The sequence below is a fragment of the Peromyscus eremicus genome, chromosome 6, assembly GCF_949786415.1.
Source record: "Peromyscus eremicus chromosome 6, PerEre_H2_v1, whole genome shotgun sequence".
NCBI classification, from domain to species: domain Eukaryota; kingdom Metazoa; phylum Chordata; class Mammalia; order Rodentia; family Cricetidae; genus Peromyscus; species Peromyscus eremicus.
The window spans coordinates 40,331,519-40,355,465 of record NC_081421.1 but is presented as its reverse complement, the minus strand read 5'-3'; the positions used below and the strand labels follow the sequence as shown (position 1 = coordinate 40,355,465).

General features: G+C 41.0%; 1 protein-coding gene across 2 annotated transcripts in view; it reads right to left on the bottom strand.

The window, feature by feature from the left end:
- Positions 1–1,738: 1,738 nt before the first annotated feature.
- Positions 1,739–23,947, bottom strand: part of LOC131912418 (vomeronasal type-2 receptor 1) — a 29,615-nt gene continuing 7,406 nt past the window's right edge. For both annotated transcript variants that reach the window (XM_059264712.1, XM_059264713.1), the window contains exons 3-6: positions 22,182–23,054; positions 9,435–9,668; positions 4,068–4,191; positions 1,739–2,721 (exon numbers count right to left, since the gene is read on the bottom strand). In XM_059264712.1, the coding sequence (XP_059120695.1) occupies positions 1,739–2,721; positions 4,068–4,191; positions 9,435–9,668; positions 22,182–23,054 (2,214 nt within the window). The remainder of the gene's footprint in view (positions 2,722–4,067; positions 4,192–9,434; positions 9,669–22,181; positions 23,055–23,947) is intronic.

Sequence of the window (23,947 nt, the reverse complement as noted above, 5' to 3'; positions counted from 1 at the left end):
ATCATTTTCTCTTTCCTAGAATGTAGCCTTGTGAATGAAAAGCCAAATAAATATTCAAACACACTAAAGCAATGATGGACAAAGAAAGCGCTTTCCCTCCTCTTCATACTTGTAATATAAACTTATTTAATGGTTATGAGGGCAATGATGAGTGCTGGGAAAGTATTCAGTGATGGCTAGATGAATAGATGTCTATCTGGAAAACCCTTATGTGCACTGGCCCTCCAACAAGTGTAATCAGTTTTGAGTTTTGCCAAGGCTTGATATAAACTTCCCATTTAAATTACGGGAAGCTCATTCCCTTTATCTGGTCTAGAATGATTTTCCTTTTGTAATCAGTAAATAAGTTCCCAACTTTCCCTGCTAAGGAAGTCATCATGGTTTGACTTTCTGCTCTAACACACCTGCAGAAGAAATCTCTGCCAAGTTTGAGGGAGTGAAATTCACAAATATTAAGCTCACTTGAAAATAGAGCATGCTCCGGTCCTGGTGTACTTCTACCACTGAATGTGCACATGCAGTTTGAGACTATCTGCATTTCTGTAAGTTCTGTTTGCAGCACATTTAACTCATATGCATATAAATAAGTGAAGGTCATTAAATTTCATGGCAAGGGCACTAAAATGATGGGAAGTAAATTCCAGTAACTGTATAATCAGAGGGTAGATTATCTATCATTGTATATCATTTTTAAAAATCAGTTTAAAAAGTCTTGCATTCTAATCCCTGCTCTAGGTAAACATTTGCTCCCTTTGCCATAGTTCTTTACTTGTAATCTACTTATGGCTAGGTTGGCATCTCAACTCTTCTGCATTTATTTCTCATGCAGAGGAATGTTTTGAACTGCAGACATTTTCCACTTATTCTCTTCCAGGAAAGCCTGGAGCAGGATCATAGCTTGCTCAGAGAAGCTAATCTGTTCTCATTAATAGCTTAAGAAGAAATTGAATTTTATCAATAAAAAAATTTTATCAGTTTCAATCCTCTCAATTTGACCTATACACCAAGTCCTTCAAAGCACAAATTACCCTCCAAGAATTCTCTAGAGCTTCTGCTCCCAGGGGAGATTTCAGAGCTGCAGCTTTCTCATTTCTTTTATTTTATGTGTATTAGTGTTATGCTTGCATGTATGTTTGTGTACTACATTCATGTCTGGTACCCAAACACTCGAAAAGAGGGCATTGGCTCCCTGGAACTATAGTTGCAAACATTGTGAGCCACCATGTTGGTGCTAGGAACTGAACCCTGGTCCTTTGGAAGAGCTGCCAGTGCTCATAACAACCCAGCTATCTCCCCAACCATCAGAGCTGTAATTCTTAAAAATAGAACTATCTATTTCAGGGAGGTATCAATAGGATGAGAAAAGTTCTCTGTGTCCTGCTTATGTGTTTTTATTTAATGTAAACATCTAGGACAGATACTCACTATTTAAGAAAAAAATATTCATGAGCCATTTTACTACCATTTTTGATAAACTGTGTTTATTTATATCCTCTACTTTAAAATTCTAAATGGAATGGTTTCTTATTTCAACTTATTTCAATCATAAATGACATTATAATCCATGCTCAATGGCATGTCACAGAAAGAGATTTCGTTCACCATGTTAACCTTACACTATCACAGCCACAAACAAATATTACCCCAGAGCATCAAGCAGCTGCTTCAGAAGCAACCTGAAAGGGAAGGTGGAACCAGGTCATCATCCGGCTCTGCATGTCACGTGGGACTCACAACTCTAATCATCCAGCACAGTCGACACTGCGGTGTTGTTAAGCTCGCTGCTCACAGAAGCTGAGGTCAGCTGGATGCTCCTGTCTATAGTGGGAACTCTCCCACCCACAGTTTCCTCAGTGTTCCTCTTTGGCCTCAGCAAAATAATGAAGCACTTGGGAAGAAATATGCATCCTAACAAGCCATAGCTGGATGCCAAAATGGCAAATATTTCCACGGCCACTTTGAATTTGCCTTTGGTGCTCAGGTAAGCAGGCACAAAAGAGATCCAGACAATGAAAAAGACCAGCATCCCAAAAGTGATGCATTTCCCTTCATAATAGTTATCTGGCAGCTGGCGAGCCACAAAGGTTGTGAGAAAACACAGTAAGGCCAGAAGGACATCAAACCCAAATATGGAGCACAGAAACTCTATAGAACCTTCATTGCATTCAAAGATGATCTTTACATTTTGAGGTTCAATGTTCTTGTACACCCTCGGAGGCTCCAACACCAAGTAAGCTGAGCATACACCAATCTCCCCTAAAACACAGATCAGCACAATGAGTTTTCGAATAATGGGGTGCATGGATGTAAGCCGAGTTTTGGATACGGAAATCCTGTAGGCAAAAAAGAGTGAAATAGTCTTTCCGAGAACGGAAGACAGACAAAGGCAAAAGCCCAGTGCCAGAGTGGTCTGGCGGGCCATGCAGGACCAGTTGAGTGGCTTGCCTATGAAGAGCATGGATGAGAGCAAGGTGATGACCAGAGACATCTGAATGAGGAAACTCAGCTCCCGGTCATTGGCCTTCACCAACGGAGTGTGCCTGTGGATCACATACACCACGATGACTGCCAAGACCACAAGTGCCCCAAAGATGGAGAGGATGACAAGGGTGAACCCCAGGGCCTCCTCATAAGCGAGGAACTCTACTTCCTTCGGCACACACTTGCTCTTCTGTGCATTGGACCAGTCATCTTCCCCACATGGATCACATTCCCTTTGGCCTATTGAGAAAGAGCAGAGAATTGACTGCAAGAAAAGCCACTTGTCACTTTTAACTGTGAACAGTCCAGGACAGCTAAAGACTTGAGCAAGGTATGTGTGTTTGTGGGGTGTGTGTGTGTGTGTGTGTGTGTGTGTGTGTGTGTGTGTATGATCTTAAATTAGTAGTGGAAAAGGGCCTTGGTGCCTACAAATGCTGTGACAGACTGAGAGTTGTTTTTAATTTTAGGAATTGAGCATTTCTTCCCAATCTCAGGCTTTCTTGAACTGATCTTTTCCAGTGATGTGCTCCTCTCTTTCTCCTCCATCTATCTATTGGGGAAAGAGGCACGTGTCCTTATCAACCCCAGAACCGCCCACCAATGAGAAAGTAACAGCTACTGAGGTAAAACAATCAAAAGAATTGGGACACAACTGGTTAAACCCCTGGTGTTTTCATTTCCTCAGTCAATATCTCCTTGTGGAGGAGAATCGTGTATTTGCCCATCCAAATGTCCCCAACTCCAGATGCTCATTTGAATGAGTGGTGAGGGTGAGGGTAGGAAGGAAAACAAACCACCAACCATGGTCCCTGAGGCTAAGAAGGCTAAGTCTGTCTGGATGGAGGCTCTTAGAGGAAGCACTGGTGAACAAGAAAGGCTACTTGAGGTGAGGGTGTGACAGATGAGGGAATGGGTTACTCAATGTTAATTTAAAGGTCCAGGTAAAGACTGGTGTTCCCTGTCAGTCACTCTGACTCCTGGTCTGGACATCTCTGGATGGAATTCTGGGTAAAGACTGGGGACTTGTAGCCAGGGAGTTGTGCAGGTTACAGGATGCTTGTTTTCCATCCCAGACCATTGTATCCTTCTTACATGGTTACTATTAAGGGTCATGTGACAAAAGACAAGTGCATTTTTTGTTCCTTCAACAACAACAAAAAGTAGAAATATAAATAAACGTGCTCCAACGCACTTCACAAAACCAAGCTGCCTAAGTCACCTCCAGAGAGCAGCAACTGAGCAAGCTGTTGTAGGAGTTCATGCAGCAGCAGCTGCACAATGCATGTGTTCTCAGTGCTTAGAACCTTAAGACAAGTGGATGACTGTTCTCACACTATAATGAGTGTTGAGTCTATTTTAGAAACAAGTAGTTGGAAGATTTTATGAGTTTATTCATATTTCACATTTTATATGTTTTTATCCTTTATCCACACTGCACAGAACAATCAATAATTTGATAGATGTTAATGATTTTTGCCATACACTACTTACATCTTTTATTAAAAAAAAATGTTTCCAAGGACCTTTTTGTCAGTAAATGTTTAATCTAATTGCATTCCTACTAGTGAAAAAGCAACCATCTGTACCTGGTTTCTCTGACACATATCCATCAGCACATGGGATGCAATCAAAGCAGCAGATGGGTTCACCCTGGCGAACTCCCTTCCGGGTCCCTGGAGGACACACATCCGTGCAGACTGAGTAGGGAAGCTAGCAAAGACAAAGACAGTGGGTGTAACAATGCCTTGAAACTTTTCCTCTTGGGAAACTGAGAAAGTTCCCAATTGTATTTCCAGGGAGATGGGTGTCCTATTTATAGAGGAAATGAACCCAGGATAGTGAGTGAAGATATCAGTCAAAGCATGAGAATATGGGCAGCCTAGAAAGAATTTCTACTGAAGAAGAGTCCTGTGATTGACTCTGGAAATGCCGAACTAACTCTAATGACTTCTTTGTTATCTTGGTGATCAAGACCAAACTAGTATCACGTGATATACTGCAGATGGGACAGTTGGCTAAGTCGGTTCCCATTTTCGGAGAACTTAAACCTCCAATAATCATGCTGAAAAACTTGAAATATATTTCCTCTCAGCAAAATCATTTCAGCATAATATTAAAATTAAAGTTGTTTCATAAATGGTAGGAAAAAAATTAAAAGTTCAAGGGAGGAAATTGGAAAGGCATAAAGAAATTAAAGAAGAGAGATAGTCCAGGAATATTTTCTTGCTAAGTTGGGTTAGAAATTTTGTAGCAAACACAGGCCTCCTTCCATATCATGTTGTGTCTGAAAGTCATTCCTTGGAGTCATCCACCACCTCTGGCTCTTAAAATCTGTTCAGCTCCTCTTCTGTATAGATCCCTGTTGCCCAAAGGGAATCTCACAGACTCCTCAAATACCACAGGCTATTGCCAAGGCTATTGGTTGCTCTTCACAACCTGAGAGTAAGGCCCTATTGCTGAGACAACACTTAAGCTATCAAACACAGTAAAGTCGAGCTGATGCCCTACTAGAAGCTTTACCCCTACTGACTTGCAGTCATGGTGCTGGAAAGTATTCTGCATGGTGCTGGAGGAGAAAAGTAATCATCAATATCATCTAACTACAAACCCTATCACCTATAGCATCAACTCCCTACAAAATATACTAATGTAAGAGTGGCACAAATGTCATAAAAATAACCAACCACTTTTTTTTATTGGATTTAAGGCCCATTTTATGAGATGTACCTCATACCCATCACTGCTGAAGTGGCCACGGACCTGGCCAGGTTCGTAGATCATGAGCCTAAGAGAAAACCTACTACCATTATTCTGTTTAAAGAACATAGCAAAAAAAAAAAAAAAAAAAAAAAAAAAAAAAAGGACTCCTGATGATGACATGCTGCTGTATTCATAGATCTGTGTCTCTCTCCGCATCATCAGTGAAGCTTCCTCCCGAAGCAGATGAGAACTAATACAGAGACCCACAACTGGACAACGTGCAAAGAGTGAGAGACTTTGGAACACTCAGTCCTAAATGAGATGTCTCCATTAAACCCTTCCACTCGAGGCTCTAGGATCAGTTTCTTAAAGGGCAGATAAAATGCTCTTTCTGAAAGAGTAATACTTAGATGTAATCTCAGAACTTGGGAGGCTAAGGAAGGAGGTTCATGAATTTGAGGCAAGTCTTAGCTAATAGTGAGATCATGTCTCAGAAAACAAAAGAAAATGTAAACCTATGAGGCTTTCCATCCTTAAGATATAAACATATATGACTGGTGCTGTTAGTAAATGCTTATTAAGTTAGTGTTGAATTGCATTTGAAGCACTATTATACAAATATAATATCAATCTTAATAGAGAAGAGAAATAAAATGACTATACTGAAAACTTATTAAAATAGAAATATACTATTATACTTTTATTAGTTTTCTTTCAAATAGAGTAGAATAGGAACCTGCAAACCTTGTATGGGCAAACATTTTCCTTTTTCATTCAAACAGTATACTGGACTGTTCAAGAAGCATGAAAAGCAAGTGTCAAGATTCATCTCTAAAGTATTTCATCTTCCAGGCAGTGAGCTCAGCCCCACAGAAGAGGTTTAGGCTTAAGGCAGCTCTGTCCTTTCTGCAGTTATAGAAGGATCACATTTCTGTGTTGGCCTGCATGGTATCTGGCTACCTGTGGCTATTGAGCCCTTGATATAGCTAATGCGACTAAGGAACCAAATTTCCCACTTTATTTAATTTTGATTTACTTACTTTTTGAGTGCAATTCTGAGATCAAACTTAAGGCCTCAAGCATACTAGGCAAGCAGTCTACCAGCCCTGTTGTAATTAATGTACACTTGAAAAGTTAACTGAAGTTAGGGGCTACTGAGTTGGACAAAACAGCTCCTGAACAAAGACATGAAATGCAGGGAGTGGTGGCGCACACCTTTAATCCTAGCTCTCAGGATTAAGAGGCTGACAGATCTCTGCCTCTTGGTCTACATAGTGAGTTCCAGGCAAGCCAGGTTACACTGTGAGACCCTATCTCAAAAATACCAAACATTTAAAAAGAGGGAAGGAGAGAGGGAGGGACAGAGGGAGGAAGGGGGAGACAGAGGGAGGGAGGGAGGGAGGAGGGAGGGAGGGAGGGAGGGAGGGAGGAAAGAAGGGAAGAAGGAAAGAAGGGAAGAAGGAAATGAAGAGGAGAGTTCTACTTTCCCCATGTGGCATACACTGATATGCTATTTTGATTTCCAGCCATAATGTATTCAAGTGCTGCTTCAGGATGCACCAAGAAAAGAGAGAGTAGAGTGTAAGAAGAGGTGTGTGTGCAGTTTTGGGAATATGTATAAATCAACATGTATATCGCTAGGCATAGAAATCTTAGAGCAAGTACTGACAGGTGAAAAAGATCCTATCTATGTGAGGCACAGGGTAGGAGCTCAAAACCTTATTTGGGGGATCTCAGACTTCAGGGCAAGAGGAAAGTTAAAGTAGGGGGTGGGAAACTCCTCCCAGACTCTCATTAAGAAAGCTTCCAAAGCAGTAGTTCCCTCTGGCCCCAGTGACATTGCTTTCATCATTCTGTGATTTTTTTCCAGTCCTCCATCCTGAGATTCACATGGAAGATTTAAATTATCTGTGTAACCATGTCACTTGTACACTTCTACAAGTCACTAAATAGGAAACACTAAATTATATTGTCAAAACTCTATTGTGCAACTTCCCCCAACTCATATTTCATTAAAGACAAAAAGTTGAGTACATGATCCATGATGAAAATGCTGAAAATCAGTGATGAGTGTTCAGACATTGAAGGTCATGGATCCAACCTCCCCCTACTCAAGGCTCAGGAAACGTTACGAAGAGGTAGGCAGAAAGACCCTAAGAGCCAAAGGGTGGAGAAGATGGGGAGGGGTGCTATAAAGTGCTGTCCTCTGGACACGACATGGCTGTTCCATGCATAAATTCACAGCTGGTGTGGTTGCCTACAAAAGGTCAATCAAAATTCCAGCGTGGATGGGGGACGAGCACCCAAGTTTCCACCCCTAGCTGAAGAGTTACTAACAGTTGATGGCTGCTGCGCTGGAGAGTCACTTTACTTTAGGGATGTGGTCCACGCACCAGCAGATGGCCCCACACCCATGCACATGTGGTCAGCACTAATTGGATTCAGGAGCTCCTAATAATAAAGTAATTTATAAAGAGGACACGCATTTGTGAGAGGGATAGGTTGGTAAGTCCCAGGGAGAAGTAGAGAGAGGAAGCAGGGGGAATAGGTAAAAATCAAAATATTTCCTATACATGTATGAAATTTTGAAAGAATAAATTTAAAATACTATTTTATGTCCACCCTAAAAAGATACTTTTTGAAGACAAAAATCGTGTGGGTACGGTTGTGGAGAAATGAGAACACTGTACACAGCCGCAGGGAATGTGTGTTGGTACAGGCACTGATGGAAACAGTATGGCTGGATGTTAGAAACTTAAACTACCACATGATTCAACAATCTCAATATGGGCTATAGATCCAAAGGAAAATAAATCAGTGTTCCTAATATTTGCACTCACATGTCATTGCAGCACTATCCACAATAGATAAGAAACTACTTCTGTTCATGAACCGATGAGTGAATAAATAAAATCTAGTGCAGAAACACAATTGAGTATTATTCAGTCGTAGCAAAAGGATTAAATCTTGACATTTGCCACAACATAGACAGCATTGGAGATTACATAGTAAGGGGAGTAAACCACACTCAGAAAGGTAAGTACTCTCTGACCTCATGCATACATGGAGTCTAAAATGAGATCTCATTAGAGATCAGGGTCCTAGCATAGTCATTGTCAGCGGCTGGACAGACTTCCTGGAAAGGGCAGAATCGAAAGGCTGGTCAATTGGTACCGAGTTACAACTAGATAAAAGTAGGAAGTTCTGGTGTGCACTTGCATAGTAAGATGACTCTAGTTGTGCTTTACACTTCTAAAAGTGAGGACTTTAAACGCTGTCATCATAAAGAAACGATAAACATCTGAGAAGATAGAGATAGCTAACCTAAATATTACAGACTGTGCATATGCATGGAAACACCACAGAGTAGCTCATAAATAAGACTTTTATGTTCTTATGCATCCTTTTAAAAATAGACTTAATTTTAAAACAGAAATGTAAGTTTTTTCAGCAGATATAAAATTCAAAGAAATGAAAAGGGTTGACTTTACTTGTGAAAGAAATAACAAAAAGACATTTCCAGGGTTTAAGACAGAATAAGGAGTTAAAGAATATATTCCAAAGAAAATGTAATAAGAAGTATTGAGCAAAAGGCAGTAAAATAGCACAGAACAGAAATGAGGTAAAGAAAAAGCCACTGAGAGAGTGGATTGGGTAAAAGTAAACACAGAAGAGGTTTAGGAATACTGCTCTGGTGAAATGCTTGTCAAATCCCAAACACCCAAATAAAAGCAGGCATGACAGAATACGTCTGTAGCCCCAAAACTGGTGAGAGAACCAGGTAAATCACTAGCACTCATTGGCCAGCCAGCCTAGCTAAATAGGCAAGTTCCAAGTTCAGTGAGAGACCCTGTCTCAAAAAACTCAACATGAAGAATGACTGAGGAAGACCCCAACATTGGCCTCTGGTTTCCACATGCATGTACACAAACAACCACAGGCACACATGTGTATCACACACATACATGTATACCCTTCATCACAATATAAACAGAAAAAGGAAATAAAACATGAAAGTGGTCAAAATAACTATGGCCAAAGTGCTTGAGAAGATAACATACTGAAATTAATGTTTAATACTAAAATCCAAGAAAATATTCCAAAATTTAAAAATCTGGATTTTCATATATGTTAAAATGTGTTGTATCCAGGGAAACTGATTTGTAACTAGAATAATTTCTAAGTATTTTACGTTTCATTGATATCCTTAAAATATATAAATATAAATAAAACAATCCATCAGTGCAACTAACCTTTGATGACTCAGTGTTCCAAAATATTGAAGAATTATTTGGAATAATGAGCTCAAACTTAGTAGTGCTTTTGAAGTTGAATTTCCCAACCGTTGCAAAGGAAATTTCTCCATTATCGTCTAATTGCCAGTTTAGGATATCATAATGTCCATTGAGCACATCTCCATTTTCATCCAGAACCATCCGTTTTCCATCATGCATTTCAAATGAAATTTCCTTCATATAGTACATTAGCTAGAAAGCAACACAGAGGGGGGGGGGGAAGAGAAGAAAAGAATTTGTAAAACTTCAATTGTCTAGAAAATAGTTTTATAAAGAAAATAATTTCAAATTCATATTTAATTTATGAAATCGTAGTGCTTCCTCTTGGTCTCTCTACTTTTTTTTTTTTTTTTTTTTTTTTTTATCAACTACGACAACCTCTAGCCACAAGTGAAAAATCAAACTTGAAGATTTCACTTCGAAGTTTCTGAGAAGATAGCGGGGTAGAAGCTGCCAATTGTAAACTAGTGAAAGTCAGAACAAGGGGGGCGGGGGGGGGGGGGACAGGGGGGATTGGACTCAACACCAAACAGAAAGAAAGGAGGGACTTCAGAAATCCAGAGAGGAAATGAAAGAATACATGAAAAGTGCAAAGAAAAGAGAAAACAGAAAACCAAACACAGCTTCCACCATGAAGTCACCTTGCGTGGCAGGAGGAAGCTACCTCCAAAGGGATGAGGACAGATGAGAGGCACTCAGTCCTACCCTCAGGACCACGCTGTAGCCTTCATCCCTCCAGCAGACTGGTTAGTGGTGGAGAAAAAGCCCATTTTGTCACTCTATGTGTCTGAGAGGCAAGCACCTGAGTACCCTCTCCAGAGGGGACCTATTGTTCAAATGGAGCCCCCTTGGGAGCCTAAGATTAGGGAACAACCACACATCAGGAAGCCTCAACTTGGTCAAGGCTCCTGAGTGAGGAGAAGGATGAAGGAGTCAGTTGTGTAGAGCAGGGTAGCTGAGGCTGACAGGAGTGTGTAGCAGGAGCCTCCGCATTGGCTAGGAAGTGCATGGGGAGGGATAGCCCCAACCTAGGTCAACAATAGATTTTACCAGCTGAGGCTGACCCTGGAGTTTGCTAGCTCTCAGGCTGAGGCCAGGGGGTATATCAAACTCCGGAGCCACCTGTTTCTTCTCTTTGACTGAAGTTCCGGGGTATGTATAATACCAGAAGGGTGACTGAGGAGTCCTTGAAGGTGTGAACACAGACCCTGCATCAACCTCAGTTGTACACATAGGACACACCTCAGTTAAAGCATAAGCCACCCTAGAGAACATAATCCAGGAAGTCTCCTAGGAGAAGGGGAGGAGGCAGAGGAGGGGGTGCAGAGCACCTCCCTAGCCCACGGATCGCAAAGCTAGGCAGAGGCACCTGTAAGCAAAGAAGGAATGTTAGTGAGGTAAAGACAGCTCGGTCCAGTACTGACCACAACAGCATAACCATAGGAAAGATAAGTCCACAAATTCAAGTGACACTTTTGCCCTATGCATATGGCTGGAAGTCTCTAAAACTCTAGAAGAAGAAACATACTTTCTCTCTCTCTCTCTCTCTCTCTCTCTCTCTCTCTCTCTCTCTCTCTCTCTCTCTCCTCTTCTCTATCTTTTTCTCCTCTCTCTCTTTCTTTCTCTCTCCTCTCTCTCCTTCTCGATGCATTCTCTCTCTTGATTTTTTTCCTATTTATTGTATTTTCATCACTTTTGTTACTTTATTGTATTATTTAAACTTTTTGTATTTCTAGTTGTTATTCTCCTTAGTAATGTATTAAATTTGTCTACAAATTTTTTCCTTATTGGGACTGTTTTTTGTTGTTGTTTTAATTTTTTCATTGGTGTCCTTCTCTGTATCTGTACATGTTTTTTGCTTAGTTGGGTGGCTACTTGTTATCATTTTTTTTTCTGCTTTTTCCAACCCCCTCTACATTTAATATTTTCCACTTTAACTTACTGGTTTTTAAATATTTTTACTTTGTGGTTTTATGGCCATTCTTTTTTTTTTTTTTTTTTTTTTTTTTTTTTTGAGACAGGGTTTCTCTGTGTAGTTTTGGTGCCTGTCCTGCATCTCACTCTTTAGGCCAGACTGGCCTCAAACTCACAGAGATCTGCCTGGCTCTGCCTCCCTAGTGCTTGGATTAAAAACGTGCGCCACCACCACCTGGGTTATGCCCATTCTTACATTAAATTGCTGTTGTTTATGAAGTTTTTCATTAATGGGTTTTGTTGTTTTCTTTTTGCATTTCTTTGATTTTTTTCAAATCTCTTCCTTGTTTCTCTTTCCCTCCTTATATCTTTCTTCACTCTTTGTTTTCTTTTCTTCCTCTTTATTTCCCCTCTATTTCTTCATTTGCTCTGTCTATTTCTTGTATCCCATCCATTTACAATTTCTACATCTGCCCTAAATATTACTTTTAGCTTATAGCATATTCCTTAGTAGTTTTTTCATTTTTAGTTTTATGGTCAATGATGATGGATCACCAGGCTCCATGTGATGCCATGCACATTTCTATACCTTTCATGGGTTTATTTTATTGTTGTTAAAACAGTTTGAATTCTCCTCACTGAGTGGTACTGAGGATTGAGCCTTTAGCAGTAGCCCAGTCAATGAAAGGATTCTGAAATAAAACCAGAAGGGACATTCAAACCACAACACAAAAACACAGGACCTTGGAGGGTTTGTGGGGAGTGGTAAGGAATGCTGAGTTCCTGACTTGAAATAGCACTCTTGAACTCGCAGCAGCTCATATTACCTGCACAAGATCTGCACAAAGCTAGACCAACCCCTATCCTGAAAGGAAGAGGAACTCATTTGGCCCTAATCCTTCCTAGTGATGTATATACAGTTGATGGTTGCTAGGGAGAAAGAGGCTTATTTATTCTTCAGTAGTCCCCACTGGTAAAATATAAATGCTTCTGTGAACAAACTCTCACTTACCCTACAAACAGCCCTAATGAAACTCATTGGGTCATACACACACACACACACACACACACACACACACACATACACTCAAAGTAAAGACGTGGGGAGAGGGTCAAGGGAAGATAATCAGGTCAATATGATTGTACATGTATGAAAATGTCAAAATGAAATATATGTAATTAGCATAACAGTAACTAGATCTGTTTAATTAATTCAAATAAATAAAATGGGAGTCATACAGTAACTTGAATTAAGAGGAAAAAAGACATTTGCCGGGCAGTAGTGGCCTACCCCTTTAATGCCAGCACTCAGGAAGCAAAGGCAAGTGAATCTCTGAGCCGTCTGGCCAGGATGGCTAGGGAGAAACAGAAACCTTGTCTTGAAAAACGAAAAATCAAAGGAGAGAAAAGAAAAGAAATTAATGGGGAAACTTCATTCAGATTAGCTTTAAGAAAAACACCTAGGAATAAACCTAACCAAAGAAGTAAAATGCCTCAATAATAAATACTTAAGACAACCGAAGACAGGCATGATGACCCACACCTTCAATCCCAGCACTTGAGAGGCAGAGGCAGGCTGATCTCGGAGTTCAAGGACGGCTTGATCTACAGAAGAAGTTCCAGGACAGCCAGAGCTACACAGAGAAACCCTGTCTCAAAAAAACAAAAGAAGCAATGGGTAGGATTTGGCCTGACAAATGCTAACAGGAAATTCTCCCCCATCCTTAAGTTCTACAGTGTTTCAGGGGCAAGGGTGTGCAGAAGCCAGCCTCCCTGGCACAGCAGTATGTGGGAGTGATGGTACATCTCCTGGATAATTGATGGATAGCAATAGGAATTCTCTGAGGAAATGACCTCTAACTCTTGCTGCACCCCACCAAACTTATCAAGGCAATGGCATGTTCTTTTTCGTAGAAAAGTAACCCATCACACGGAGGCATACCCTTGGTTTTCCTCAGCAGCACATGCTGTTCTTGAATTTTCCAACCAAAGTCCCTAGTGCAGTCACCAACTCACCAGAGATCAGTAAGGCTGCACAACCTCATGAACAGGGCTTGAATGAAAGCTGGTGATGATCTGTAGGGTGTTTGTTTTTCTCTGTTAAATATCATAACCTCGGATAAGGCATATACTAAGTATTATTTTCCTGTTCTATGCAGAGAACACTATTATTCCTTCTTCCTTCTGTCAGATGAGTTAAGGTTATATACTGAAAGCCTTTACTAAGTGACTATGCCAAGCTGGGTGGCACACACCTTTAATCCCAGCACTAGGGAGGCAGAGGCAGGTGGATCTCTGAGTTCAAAGCCAGTCTAGTCTACAGAGCGAGTTCCAGGAAATCTGAAGCTATACAATGAAACCCTGTCTGGAAAAAAAAAAACCAGCAGGTGACTGTTGCAGTATATCCACCGCTAGGACCCCAATGCAGGTCGCCTAACTTTTATCTTTCCTCTGCCTTTTGTACCTTCTGCTCTTCTCAATCCAAATATCTATACATCAGATTTCACCAAATGTAGCCACACAAAAAAAGTTAATGAAAAGGACAAAATTAAAAAAGAAAAAATCAAAACACCTCACTTTCAACTAATCAGATACAAACTGCTTAGAGCCTGAAGCAGACTTGTGATGTCTTACTTAGACAATAAGAACCCAACTCCTAATGGCCCCTGGAATCTCTCCTCAGACAGTCTCAAAAAGGAAAAGTGGCTTACAGAACTTTACTACTTCATCTCATGTGCAGTAGTGGCCTCAATGATTAGACAGCCAAAGACAGTGTGCTTTGGACATGACACACTAGATGTGTTCATGAACTTACCGTAACTTTGGTGACCTGCACAAGGCCTACACCAGATTGGGCCTGTCAACATCTTGTCATGGAAGGAGGAAGGGTCATGAGGTGCCATCCTTCCCTAAGGAACTATGGGAGTGTTGATTGTTGATGGTGGTTGGGTGATGTGATGTTACCTGCTTTGGTGGTATATCCACTGATTAGTTGCCCACTCTCCACTAAATAACCTCTTACCTAGCTCATGGAGACACATCTAATTGAACTCAGTAGGTAACACACACACATTTTTAAAAAGAGACATGAAAGGAGGGGGACCTGTTAGAAGGGTTTCATAAGGAGATGGGGTGAGACAATGTTAGAGAGGGTGAAAAGGACTAAAATTATTATGTACATGTATGAAACCGTCTAAAAATAATTTAAAGTAGCAGAATTCTAAGTAGTGGCTGAAGTGATAACTCAGCAGTTAAGAGCAATTACTGCTCTAGCAGAGGACTGGAGTTCAGATCCTATAACCTACTGTAGGTAGCTCACAAGCACCTGTAACTCCAGCTCCAAGGGATCCAAAGTCTCCTTCTGACCCCTGTGGTGATCTACACACATGGGCATGGATACACACACATATTTTTTAAAGAACTTTAATTTTTTTTTCAGTTACTATCTCCAGATGTTGCTAGAGAATTTCTCTCCAGCTCCCATCATCAAGTCCCGCCAGTCTCAGAGCCCACTTATAAAATAAACACACAGACTCTTACATTATTTAAACTGCTTGGCCATTAGCTCAGGCCTGTTATTGTCTAGCTCTTACTCTTATATTTAGCCCATTTCTATTAAACTTTACTTTGCCACATGGCTCATGGCTTACTGGTACCTTACATCTTCCTTGTCCTGATGGCAGCTGCCAGTGTCCCTCTCTCAGCCTTCCACTTCCCAGAATTCTTTTCCTTGTCCCGCCTATACTTCCTGCCTAGCCAATGGCCAATCAGTGATTTATTTACTGACCAATCAGCAACACACTTGACATACAGACCATCCCACAGCACTTCCCCTTTTCTTTTCTTAAAAAGGAAGGTTTTAATTTTAACATAGTAAAATTACATATAACAAAACAATTATCAAGCAAGAATTACAGTTACAATATTAAAGAAGAGATCCTATCTATCTTATATTTGTAAGTTTAAGGTTTTATATCTAACTTATCTTTTATTATAACTAAGGAAAATTGTAAGTATCTAGTCTTTAACCATATCAAAGACCTCAGAAGGATATATTACTATCTGAGAAATGGAGAAGGATATAAGCAACTCTTAGGAGTCTTGTAGGGTAGACAGAGACAGCTGGCAGCCTGGACAGTCATTCAAAGTTCTCTTGTAAGGTTGGGGCATCTGTCTTCAGCCCACAGGCCTAGAGTCTCTTATTTATTTTTCTCTGTGTCCTGTAGAATGTCTGGCAGTTTTCTCTGCAAAGCAGGAACCTGAAGGACCATTTTGTCAAGCAAAGTTCAGTGGTCACCTTTGTATGGGTCCTGTATGTCCAGTTGATCAGGCAGTCTAGGCAAGAACAGTTTCTTGCCCAAATGGCTATTTTTGTCAAGGTGAAGATAAACTCCGTATGGAGTGTCTTCGATGCCCATCCTCCTCTCTGAAGTAAATCGGTGCTGTCAGGAGCAGACATGTCTCATTGTCCAAAAAGTCTAAACTTTTAAAACATTTTAAATGCCATATTCTGTAGGTCTTTGAAGTGTTTGAAGACTACCTATCTATCTGAAATATATCTATGTATACCTAGAAGACTTAACTAACATGGCTACAAATATTATCATAGATGACTAATTATTAATCTATTTTTTAATTATCCATTATAATTTTAAATGAGTTACATAAACATAATACCTCAAACAAGAATAGAAATATATATACAGTATAACAAAATTAAGTTTAAATTTGTATCAATAAACTAAAATCTGTAGCAATGTAAAATATTTTAAACAAGTTGTTACTCTTTAAAAGTAGGTTCATTAATCTACCCTTTCATCCTATCATATCTAAACTATCCCCTTTTTTTCTTTAGAAAGAGATTGTATTTATAATCAACCTGCTTTAAATAAAAATATTGGTTTTTGTCTGTCCCACACCATCCAGATAATGAGCTCTTCTATTGAACTCTATTCAAATTGGACCCCAAGCAAAGAGCCTAAGTAATTTCTCTTTACTGTTATAAGACGACCTCATTTCCCTTAGTGAAGTGATTCATTCTCTCTCTCTCTCTCCCTCCTTCCCTCCCACCGTCTCTCTCCCTCTACCCAGACTCCTGAGAGGTTTCCTTGACCCACACTATTTCTATCCACAGCATCTCTTCTTTATTAAAGTGTTTGTATTAATTCTGGCCGGTTAAATGCTTTCCCTGTCCCATACCTTGGGCTACTCATTCTAGACGCTATCTTTCAAGGCCTAGCCTGAGAACAGATCCCTTGCACCCTGGGCCACTCCTCAGCCTGGGTGCTTATGATGGCCAGCAGCCTGGCCCTGAAGAGCTGAGCAGTCTCCTTAGCCTCTGTAAGGTAAGGACCCTGCTTTCCTTGCTTCTGGAGACCATCATTACTCTCAGTTCGGGACACAGTGATCACAGCGATTTGTGCCTGTTTTTTTTATCCAGCCCGGCTGGACTTCGTGATCCAAGCTGCTTATGGGAAACCAGGGTTTTTGTTTTTGTTTTTGTTTTTTTTATCCAAGTTTTCAGTTTCTTCGGGACAGTTAAATTTGGTTTCACTCACAGTTGGTTTTTTTGGCAATCTCAGTTTGTGAGCAGCCTGACCAACCAGACAGGTTTGGCTCCAGTGTGTAAGTGGGTTTCAGCTCTGCAAGTTGGAAGGTCTCTCTCTATTCTTGGGGTACAGCTCAGTCAAGTCAATGTTGTGAGACTGAGTTATGTCCGATCTGCAAAGTGTACTAGAAACAAAATGTTCTAATAATTTGTGGACTAATAACTGTCCTTCACGAAGGGAGGCCAGTATTCATCCAGGGGCTGCAGGTCAAATCAAACTCAGAAAAAGACAAATGCTCCTGATTCTCTTCCTGGACTATAAGGCATTCTATGGGGCATGGTGGGAGCCAGGGGGAGAATCCCTTCCCCTTGAGGACTGCCAGATTTCGAGGACTCTACAAGCTCCTGTGTTCTCCATCTCTAGGGATGAGACTAGGAAAACCCTAGATGTGGCAGGGGAAAAATTACTTTCATTTTAAATATTACCATCGTTTCATCAGCTCCTACCACCTTCTCTGGTTCAACCCTCCAGTCCCAGATCCTCCTCACTGATATTGATGGCAAGCTTCAACCAGTGAGATAACACCCCTGTTTACCTGCAATATATGCAAATCTCTTTGTTCTGGTCCTAAGCAATTGCTCCATTCTCCTTCTACAAAGAGATGCCTTGTCTAAGTTTCAGGCTGATCTAAAACTCTTTGAAGCTCCAGAGGCATGTCTCTGTTTAACAAAGTGACCAACAGCAAAACAAGCGGCTTAGCTTCTACTTCAGGCTGCCTTAGTTGCCAGTCCAATTCTCCAATATCTTCTCTACATCCTCAGAGGACCCTGGAGGCATAGTGCAGAGCCCAGAAAACAACCTGTTTCTCCATGGATCCTCCCAATGGAAGATTTTTGTTTGCATCAAGCCACACTTTGGGGGGCTAAGACCATCCGAATTCTAGTTGAGCTCTTTTCACAGACACCAGAGTTCCTTATGGTCCATTTCCAAAGCTTTTCCAGCCTGTTGTCAGGCCAGTCCTAAAGGAGTCCTCACACCCTTTCCTTTTACAGCCTGACCAACATAGTGAAGTATGCCACAGGAAGATTAGAAAGTAGAGTTCATTCACCTACCTCCATGCAAGGGACTCAAATACCTATTAGTTCTTGTGAATACCTTCACCAGATCGATGGAGGCATTCCCTAGAAAAATAAAAAGGGGCCTCAGAGATAGTCATCATTCTTTTTTTTTTCTTTTTTGTTTTTTTGAGACAGGGTTTCTCTGTGTAGCTTTGCGCCTTTCCTGGATCTCACTCTGTTGGGATCTCACTCCAGGCTGGGCTTGAACTCACAGAGATCTGCCTGGCTCTGCCTCCCAAGTGCTGGGATTAAAGGCATGTGCCACCGCTGCCCAGGCATCATTCTTATAGAATACATTGTCCCTCACTTTAGGCTCCTCTGGTCCCCAAAGACAGATAATCACCAGCTTTCATTTCTAATATCACTCTCAAAATTAAGTATTATCTCTATGCATCCTGACATCCTCATCTTTGGGATTTTTTTGTTGTTGTTGGTTGACTTTGTTTTGTTTGATACAGGGTCTCACTGTGTAGCCCTGGCTTGCCTACAACTTGCTGTGTAGACCATGTTGACCTAGAACTCACAGAGATCAACCTGCCTCTACCTCCCAAGTACTGAGACTAGAGGCTTGAATCACCATAGCTGACATTGTCTGTCTTCTAGGAAGGTAGAAAGGGCCAGTTGAACTCTTGGGAGAGATCTTACTAAATGTGCCCTCAAGACTACATTCTTAGCCCAGTCTTCTCCCAGTTGTACTGTAATGATCCTGTATTACTCCAAAGTCTATAGCCTACCTCAACCTCACTTAAGCCCTTTATGGTAGGCCCTTCCTCCAGTCAGATCTCCTGCTAGACCCAGAATTCACTATCTTTTTCAGTATGTTATACCTTTCAGATAGATAATCAAGACTGTCACTGAGGGACAGATAGATAATCAAGACTGTCACTGAGGGACAGGACAGGAACAGCCACAAGTATGACTTCACTTTTTTAGGATCACCTCCTTACATTAAGTTAGGAGACTAGGTCTATCTTAAAATCGTCCTGCATGATAAATGAGCACTCAAAGCCATGAGAATGTGACCATATCAAATCTTACCTCCATCTTAAGCTGCAAGGGCTGTCACTGTGAATTCATCTGTCTAGAGCTAAAACTATTCCACACCCAGAAGCTCAGACAACCTATTTCTCTGAGTCTCTTGGAGATCTCTGTCTCCTCTTCCGGCAAGACCGAGGTGAAACTCAACCATAGATACCCCAATATCTCCATGAATAGCTAAGATATTCCTTCATCTCTCTGAGCTTTATGATATAATTTTGCAAGTTCTGTCTTGTAGCTAGAGTTTTCCTGCCTGTCCCACAGTCAGGACAAATCTCTCTCACCTGCCAGTCACACAGCCGCTCAGGCCCGACCAAGTAAACACAGAGACTTATATTGCTTACAAACTGTATGGCTGTGGCAGGCTTCTCGCTAACTATTCTTATATCTTAAATTAATCCATTTCTATAAATCTATACCTTGCCACATGGCTCGTGGCTTACCAGCATCTTCACATGCTGTTTGTCATCGTGGCTGCTGGCAGTGTTTCTCTAACTCAGCCTTCCACTTCCCAGCTTTATTCTCCTCCTTGTCCCGCCTACACTTCCTGCCTGGCCACTGGCCAATCAGTGATTTATTTATTGACCAATCAGCAATACACTTGACATACAGACCATCCCACAGCACTGTCTCTCTCTTACTCAATCAGTGTCTTAATAAACAAGACCCAACTGAGTTTGAAGAGTTCATTTTAGACCTGTTTGTTCAGAGGGGTCTTCTAGATTACCTCTGGACAGAAGTAATCACTTACATTTAGTTAAATACGTTTCTACTTCTATAAGAAAGCCAAATATGGCATAGTACCATATCAGGGACCTGCTCATTGTCTTTTTACTCATATGTGTCCTATTAAGGAACTGACCCCACCACCAGAAAGGCACACATGCACAATAATAATAACAGCAAAATGTAAAGAATAATTGTCAATGAGTGCTAAAAACTAGTGGGCAAAAAGTGTAATGAAAAGCCATACATTTTCAGAGCCTCAAAATATTGCCCAACAAGGTAATCATTACTTCCCAAGGAAAATATAGCAACTTTATAGAGAAAATATAGGGATCCTACTGTAATTAAGTTACCAAAGTTAACAATATTAGCAATAACTAGAGATGTTTACATAATGTGCCTTCCTTTTTTTTTTTCTTTTCGTTTTTTTTCTGTTTTTTGAGATGAGACTTTATGTAGCCCAGGCTGGTCATTATGTTCCTAAGGATAACTTTTAACTTCTGATGTTCCTGCCTTCACTTCCTAAGTGCTAAAGTAACAGGTGTATACCAAGTATCAGATTTTCATGTGGTCTAGGGGACCAAAGCCAGGACTTTGTGCATGCTAGAAAAGCACTCTATCAAACTGAGCTGTATCTCCAGCCCATGATATGCCTTCTGATAGGAGGAATTTGAAAAGATACAATATTGCTTTTGCGTTATTTGTGCCAAAAATGCATAAACTCAACCAAATCATAAAAAAATAGACAAAGCCAAATTGAGGCCACTCTAAAACTATCTGACCAATCCTGATCAAAATTATCAAGTTCATAAAACAAGGAAAGGGAAAAAGTACCACAGACTGAGTAAGACTAAGACTGAGCAGTAAGATTGAAAGCAGGAGGTAAACAATTGAAAATGCAGGTCAAAGAGAAATGCAATGGCCCCAGCCACGGCAACCTCTGCTGTATTGACAGGGAGTTATATAAGGGTAAAGTGAGGATGACCCGTCAAGGAAAAAGTAACAAGTTAGAGATCATATTAGTTAGGGTTTACTATTGCTGGAAAGAAACACCACGACCACAGCAATTCTTATACGGAAAACATTTCATTGAGGGTGGCTCCCTTATAGTTTCAGAGGTTCAGTCTATTAAGATCACGAAGGAGAACATGGCAGCGTGCAGGCAGACGTGGTGCCAGAGCTGAGAGTCCTACATCTTGACTCAGAGGCCACAGGAAGTCGACTGACTGTCACACCGAGTAAAACTTGAGAAAAAGACCTCAAAGACCCACTCCACAGTAGCATACTTCCAACACAAGGTGTGGCCAGATTAAAGGTGTGCCCTCCAGCCTCAAGGTCTGGATTAAAGGCATGTATCATCCAGCCTCCTCCAACAAGACCACACTTCCTCCAAAAAGGCCACACCTCCTAATCGTACCACTCCCTATGAGCTTATGGGGGTCAGATACATTCAAACTACCACAGAGATGCTAACTGGATCTCCTGCAGGGCTGATAGAACCAGGGCAGGGATGCTCAAGCTCTGTATTTCCAGGTAAGGGGAGAATCTTGGATGAGACCGCACAGGCTACTCTGAGCCAACATGAATTGTTTAACATGAGACCAAAAATGGGAGGCACAGAAAAGAGTCTCCCAGGTAATGCCCCAGAATCTTCACCTCCTACAGTTCTCACACTACAGGAAGACTCCATAATCCAGCTCCTTTCAAGTTAGATAAGACCACATGACTAAAATACGCTATGTGAGTATAAGAAGAATTGTATATAATTTCCAGAAATGGTCTTCATTCCCCTTTTCCTTCTTGTTGTTTCAAATGTGAGCATGGTATCTTGAACACAAGTAATCATCCTAGATGACAAAGTGAAGCCACATATTGTAGACAGAAACAGCAAATTAGAAGAAACTGGAGTCTCTAAGCCATTCATGTAGTCCTAGAAGGTTTACCTTTAACTTTTATTTATGTTAAAGAAAATCAGCTTACCTAGTAAAGGAATTCTTTTTGTGGAGGACATAGATTCCATTTACAACAAGCCTAATAATTCTGTTAATAAATGGGGACTTAAAACACACCTCCAGCTGGGCTGTAGAGGCGCGTGCCTTTAATTCCAGCACTTGGGAGGCAGAGGTGGGTAGATCTCTGTGAATTTAAGGCCAGCTTGATCTACAAAGTGAGTTCCAGGACAGACAGGGCTGTTACAGAAAAACCCAGTCTCAGAAGAAAAAAAAGCCCACATCCAAGCCAAACAGGCGAACTGTTTCTTTAAGTGGTCATGCAAGGAGATGAGACCATCAAAGGTAAAGAACTTTAACATCAGGAATGCTCATGAATGACATGCTACATCACGAAGGAAAACAACTTACCTGCCATAACTCAAAGGTAGGTATATATGCACAAGTATTATTTGGAGAATATGGCCCGTGTCCTTCTTGACATCTGCTGAGACGATCCAGGGCATAAGCTATAGCATACACAGCTTGTTTGACATTGTTCGTGGTTCTGAGCTGAGATATATCCAGATAGGTATTGTTCAGGTCTTCCAGCCTCTCCTCTCCAGTGCAGAGCTGATCAGACATGTCATACAGTCTGTCTTCTTTGCCAGTCATGTTCACTCTGTGGTCCACATTGTAAGGCACACTGCTGTTGGGCCAGGTGCAGTTAAAAGCAGTTTGCCAGAATTCAATGGTCAAGGTATCATTTGGATCCTTGCTAGGGTGTATATCATAAAGAAATTCTTTTAATCCTGGTATAACGGCTCTTGGTATTGCAAATCCAATACTTCCTCCAAAATATGGAAAGTACTCTGGCTTTGCAATGAGGGCTGAGGTAATCCAGGCTTCGCTGGCTATCCATGTCCTATCGGTTATGTTATGATGAATCATTTCCAGCACAAAGGGGCTGAGATCAATGTCAGAGGTATAAAGCACAACGACTCTGGCAGTTGAACTTTTTACTGCATTAACAGCTTTTTGCATTTTCTCATTGGAGTAGATTTTGGGAATGGTTTCAGAGAAAGCAACACAGAGGTTGGCAGTCTCCATTTTTTCCTTAAAAGTTTTTACTCCATATTTTCCATAATCATCATCAGCTGCAATAGCACCTACCCAGACCCAACCGAAGTGTTTGATAAGATTCACCATGGCCTCAGACTGGATCTTATCACTGGGTATTACACGAACATAAGATGGAAACTGGAATTTGTCACTAAGAATTGAGCAGGAGGAAGTATAGCCCACCTACAATTGAAAATATTTATAGTTATTAGGAAGCCAGAGCCAAATCTTAAACGACAGCCTCAGAATATTCTGTGAGGGGAGGAGCTGAATAGTTCTCTCTTTTCCTCATATTCTTTCTATGAAAAATGACTCTCTACTCCTACTCAATGAGTCGGGGCTGCTGATGGAAGTTGTTGGTCTATGCTGTCAACCCCAAGGGGCTTAGGGCAACCTATTATTGATACAATTCAATGCAGTGTTTTTCCTGAATGGCACTGACAGCGAGGTCATTTGCTTTTTCCTGTATCCTCCCTGGAGATATGGTGCCTCCCCTGAGTCACGACATCCAGACTGTTGATCATCTTCAGTATCTCATGCACAAGGATGATGGAATGGGTCCTCTCTCCCTCCCTTTGGTAGCACCGGTTTCTCTTGCTTACACTGTCTCACTTCTCCACCACCCCAGTTAGTTTTGTTCTTTTCTTTCCTTTTTCATTTTTCTCTTTATTTATTTCATTCTGCCAGGGCTTCTGCATGAGTAAATGCTAAGTCTTATACTGACAAAAGCAGTACAAACCTTAGGTCTAAGGGAGCATTTTCTCCAACAAAGTCCCTTGACACTCTCACTTTATAGGCCAGTAACTACACACATAAAGAAGCCCTTTTTGTCATGTTGTCAGTAGCCCTTGTATGTATTTCCCATCTCTAGGGACTTGATCATGGAACTGAGGTCACCATGTGTTGGTGACCATTTTTGTGCACTTCTGTAACTTAACTCTCCACATCACTTATTCTCCTTATCATTTTACTAATGCCTTGCTTCTGGTAGGGTCTTGTATATCACAGTTCCACAGCTCCAGAAATGTCAATTCCTTCAGGAAGTCAATCTACTCGATGTTCTCTTTCCTCAGCCT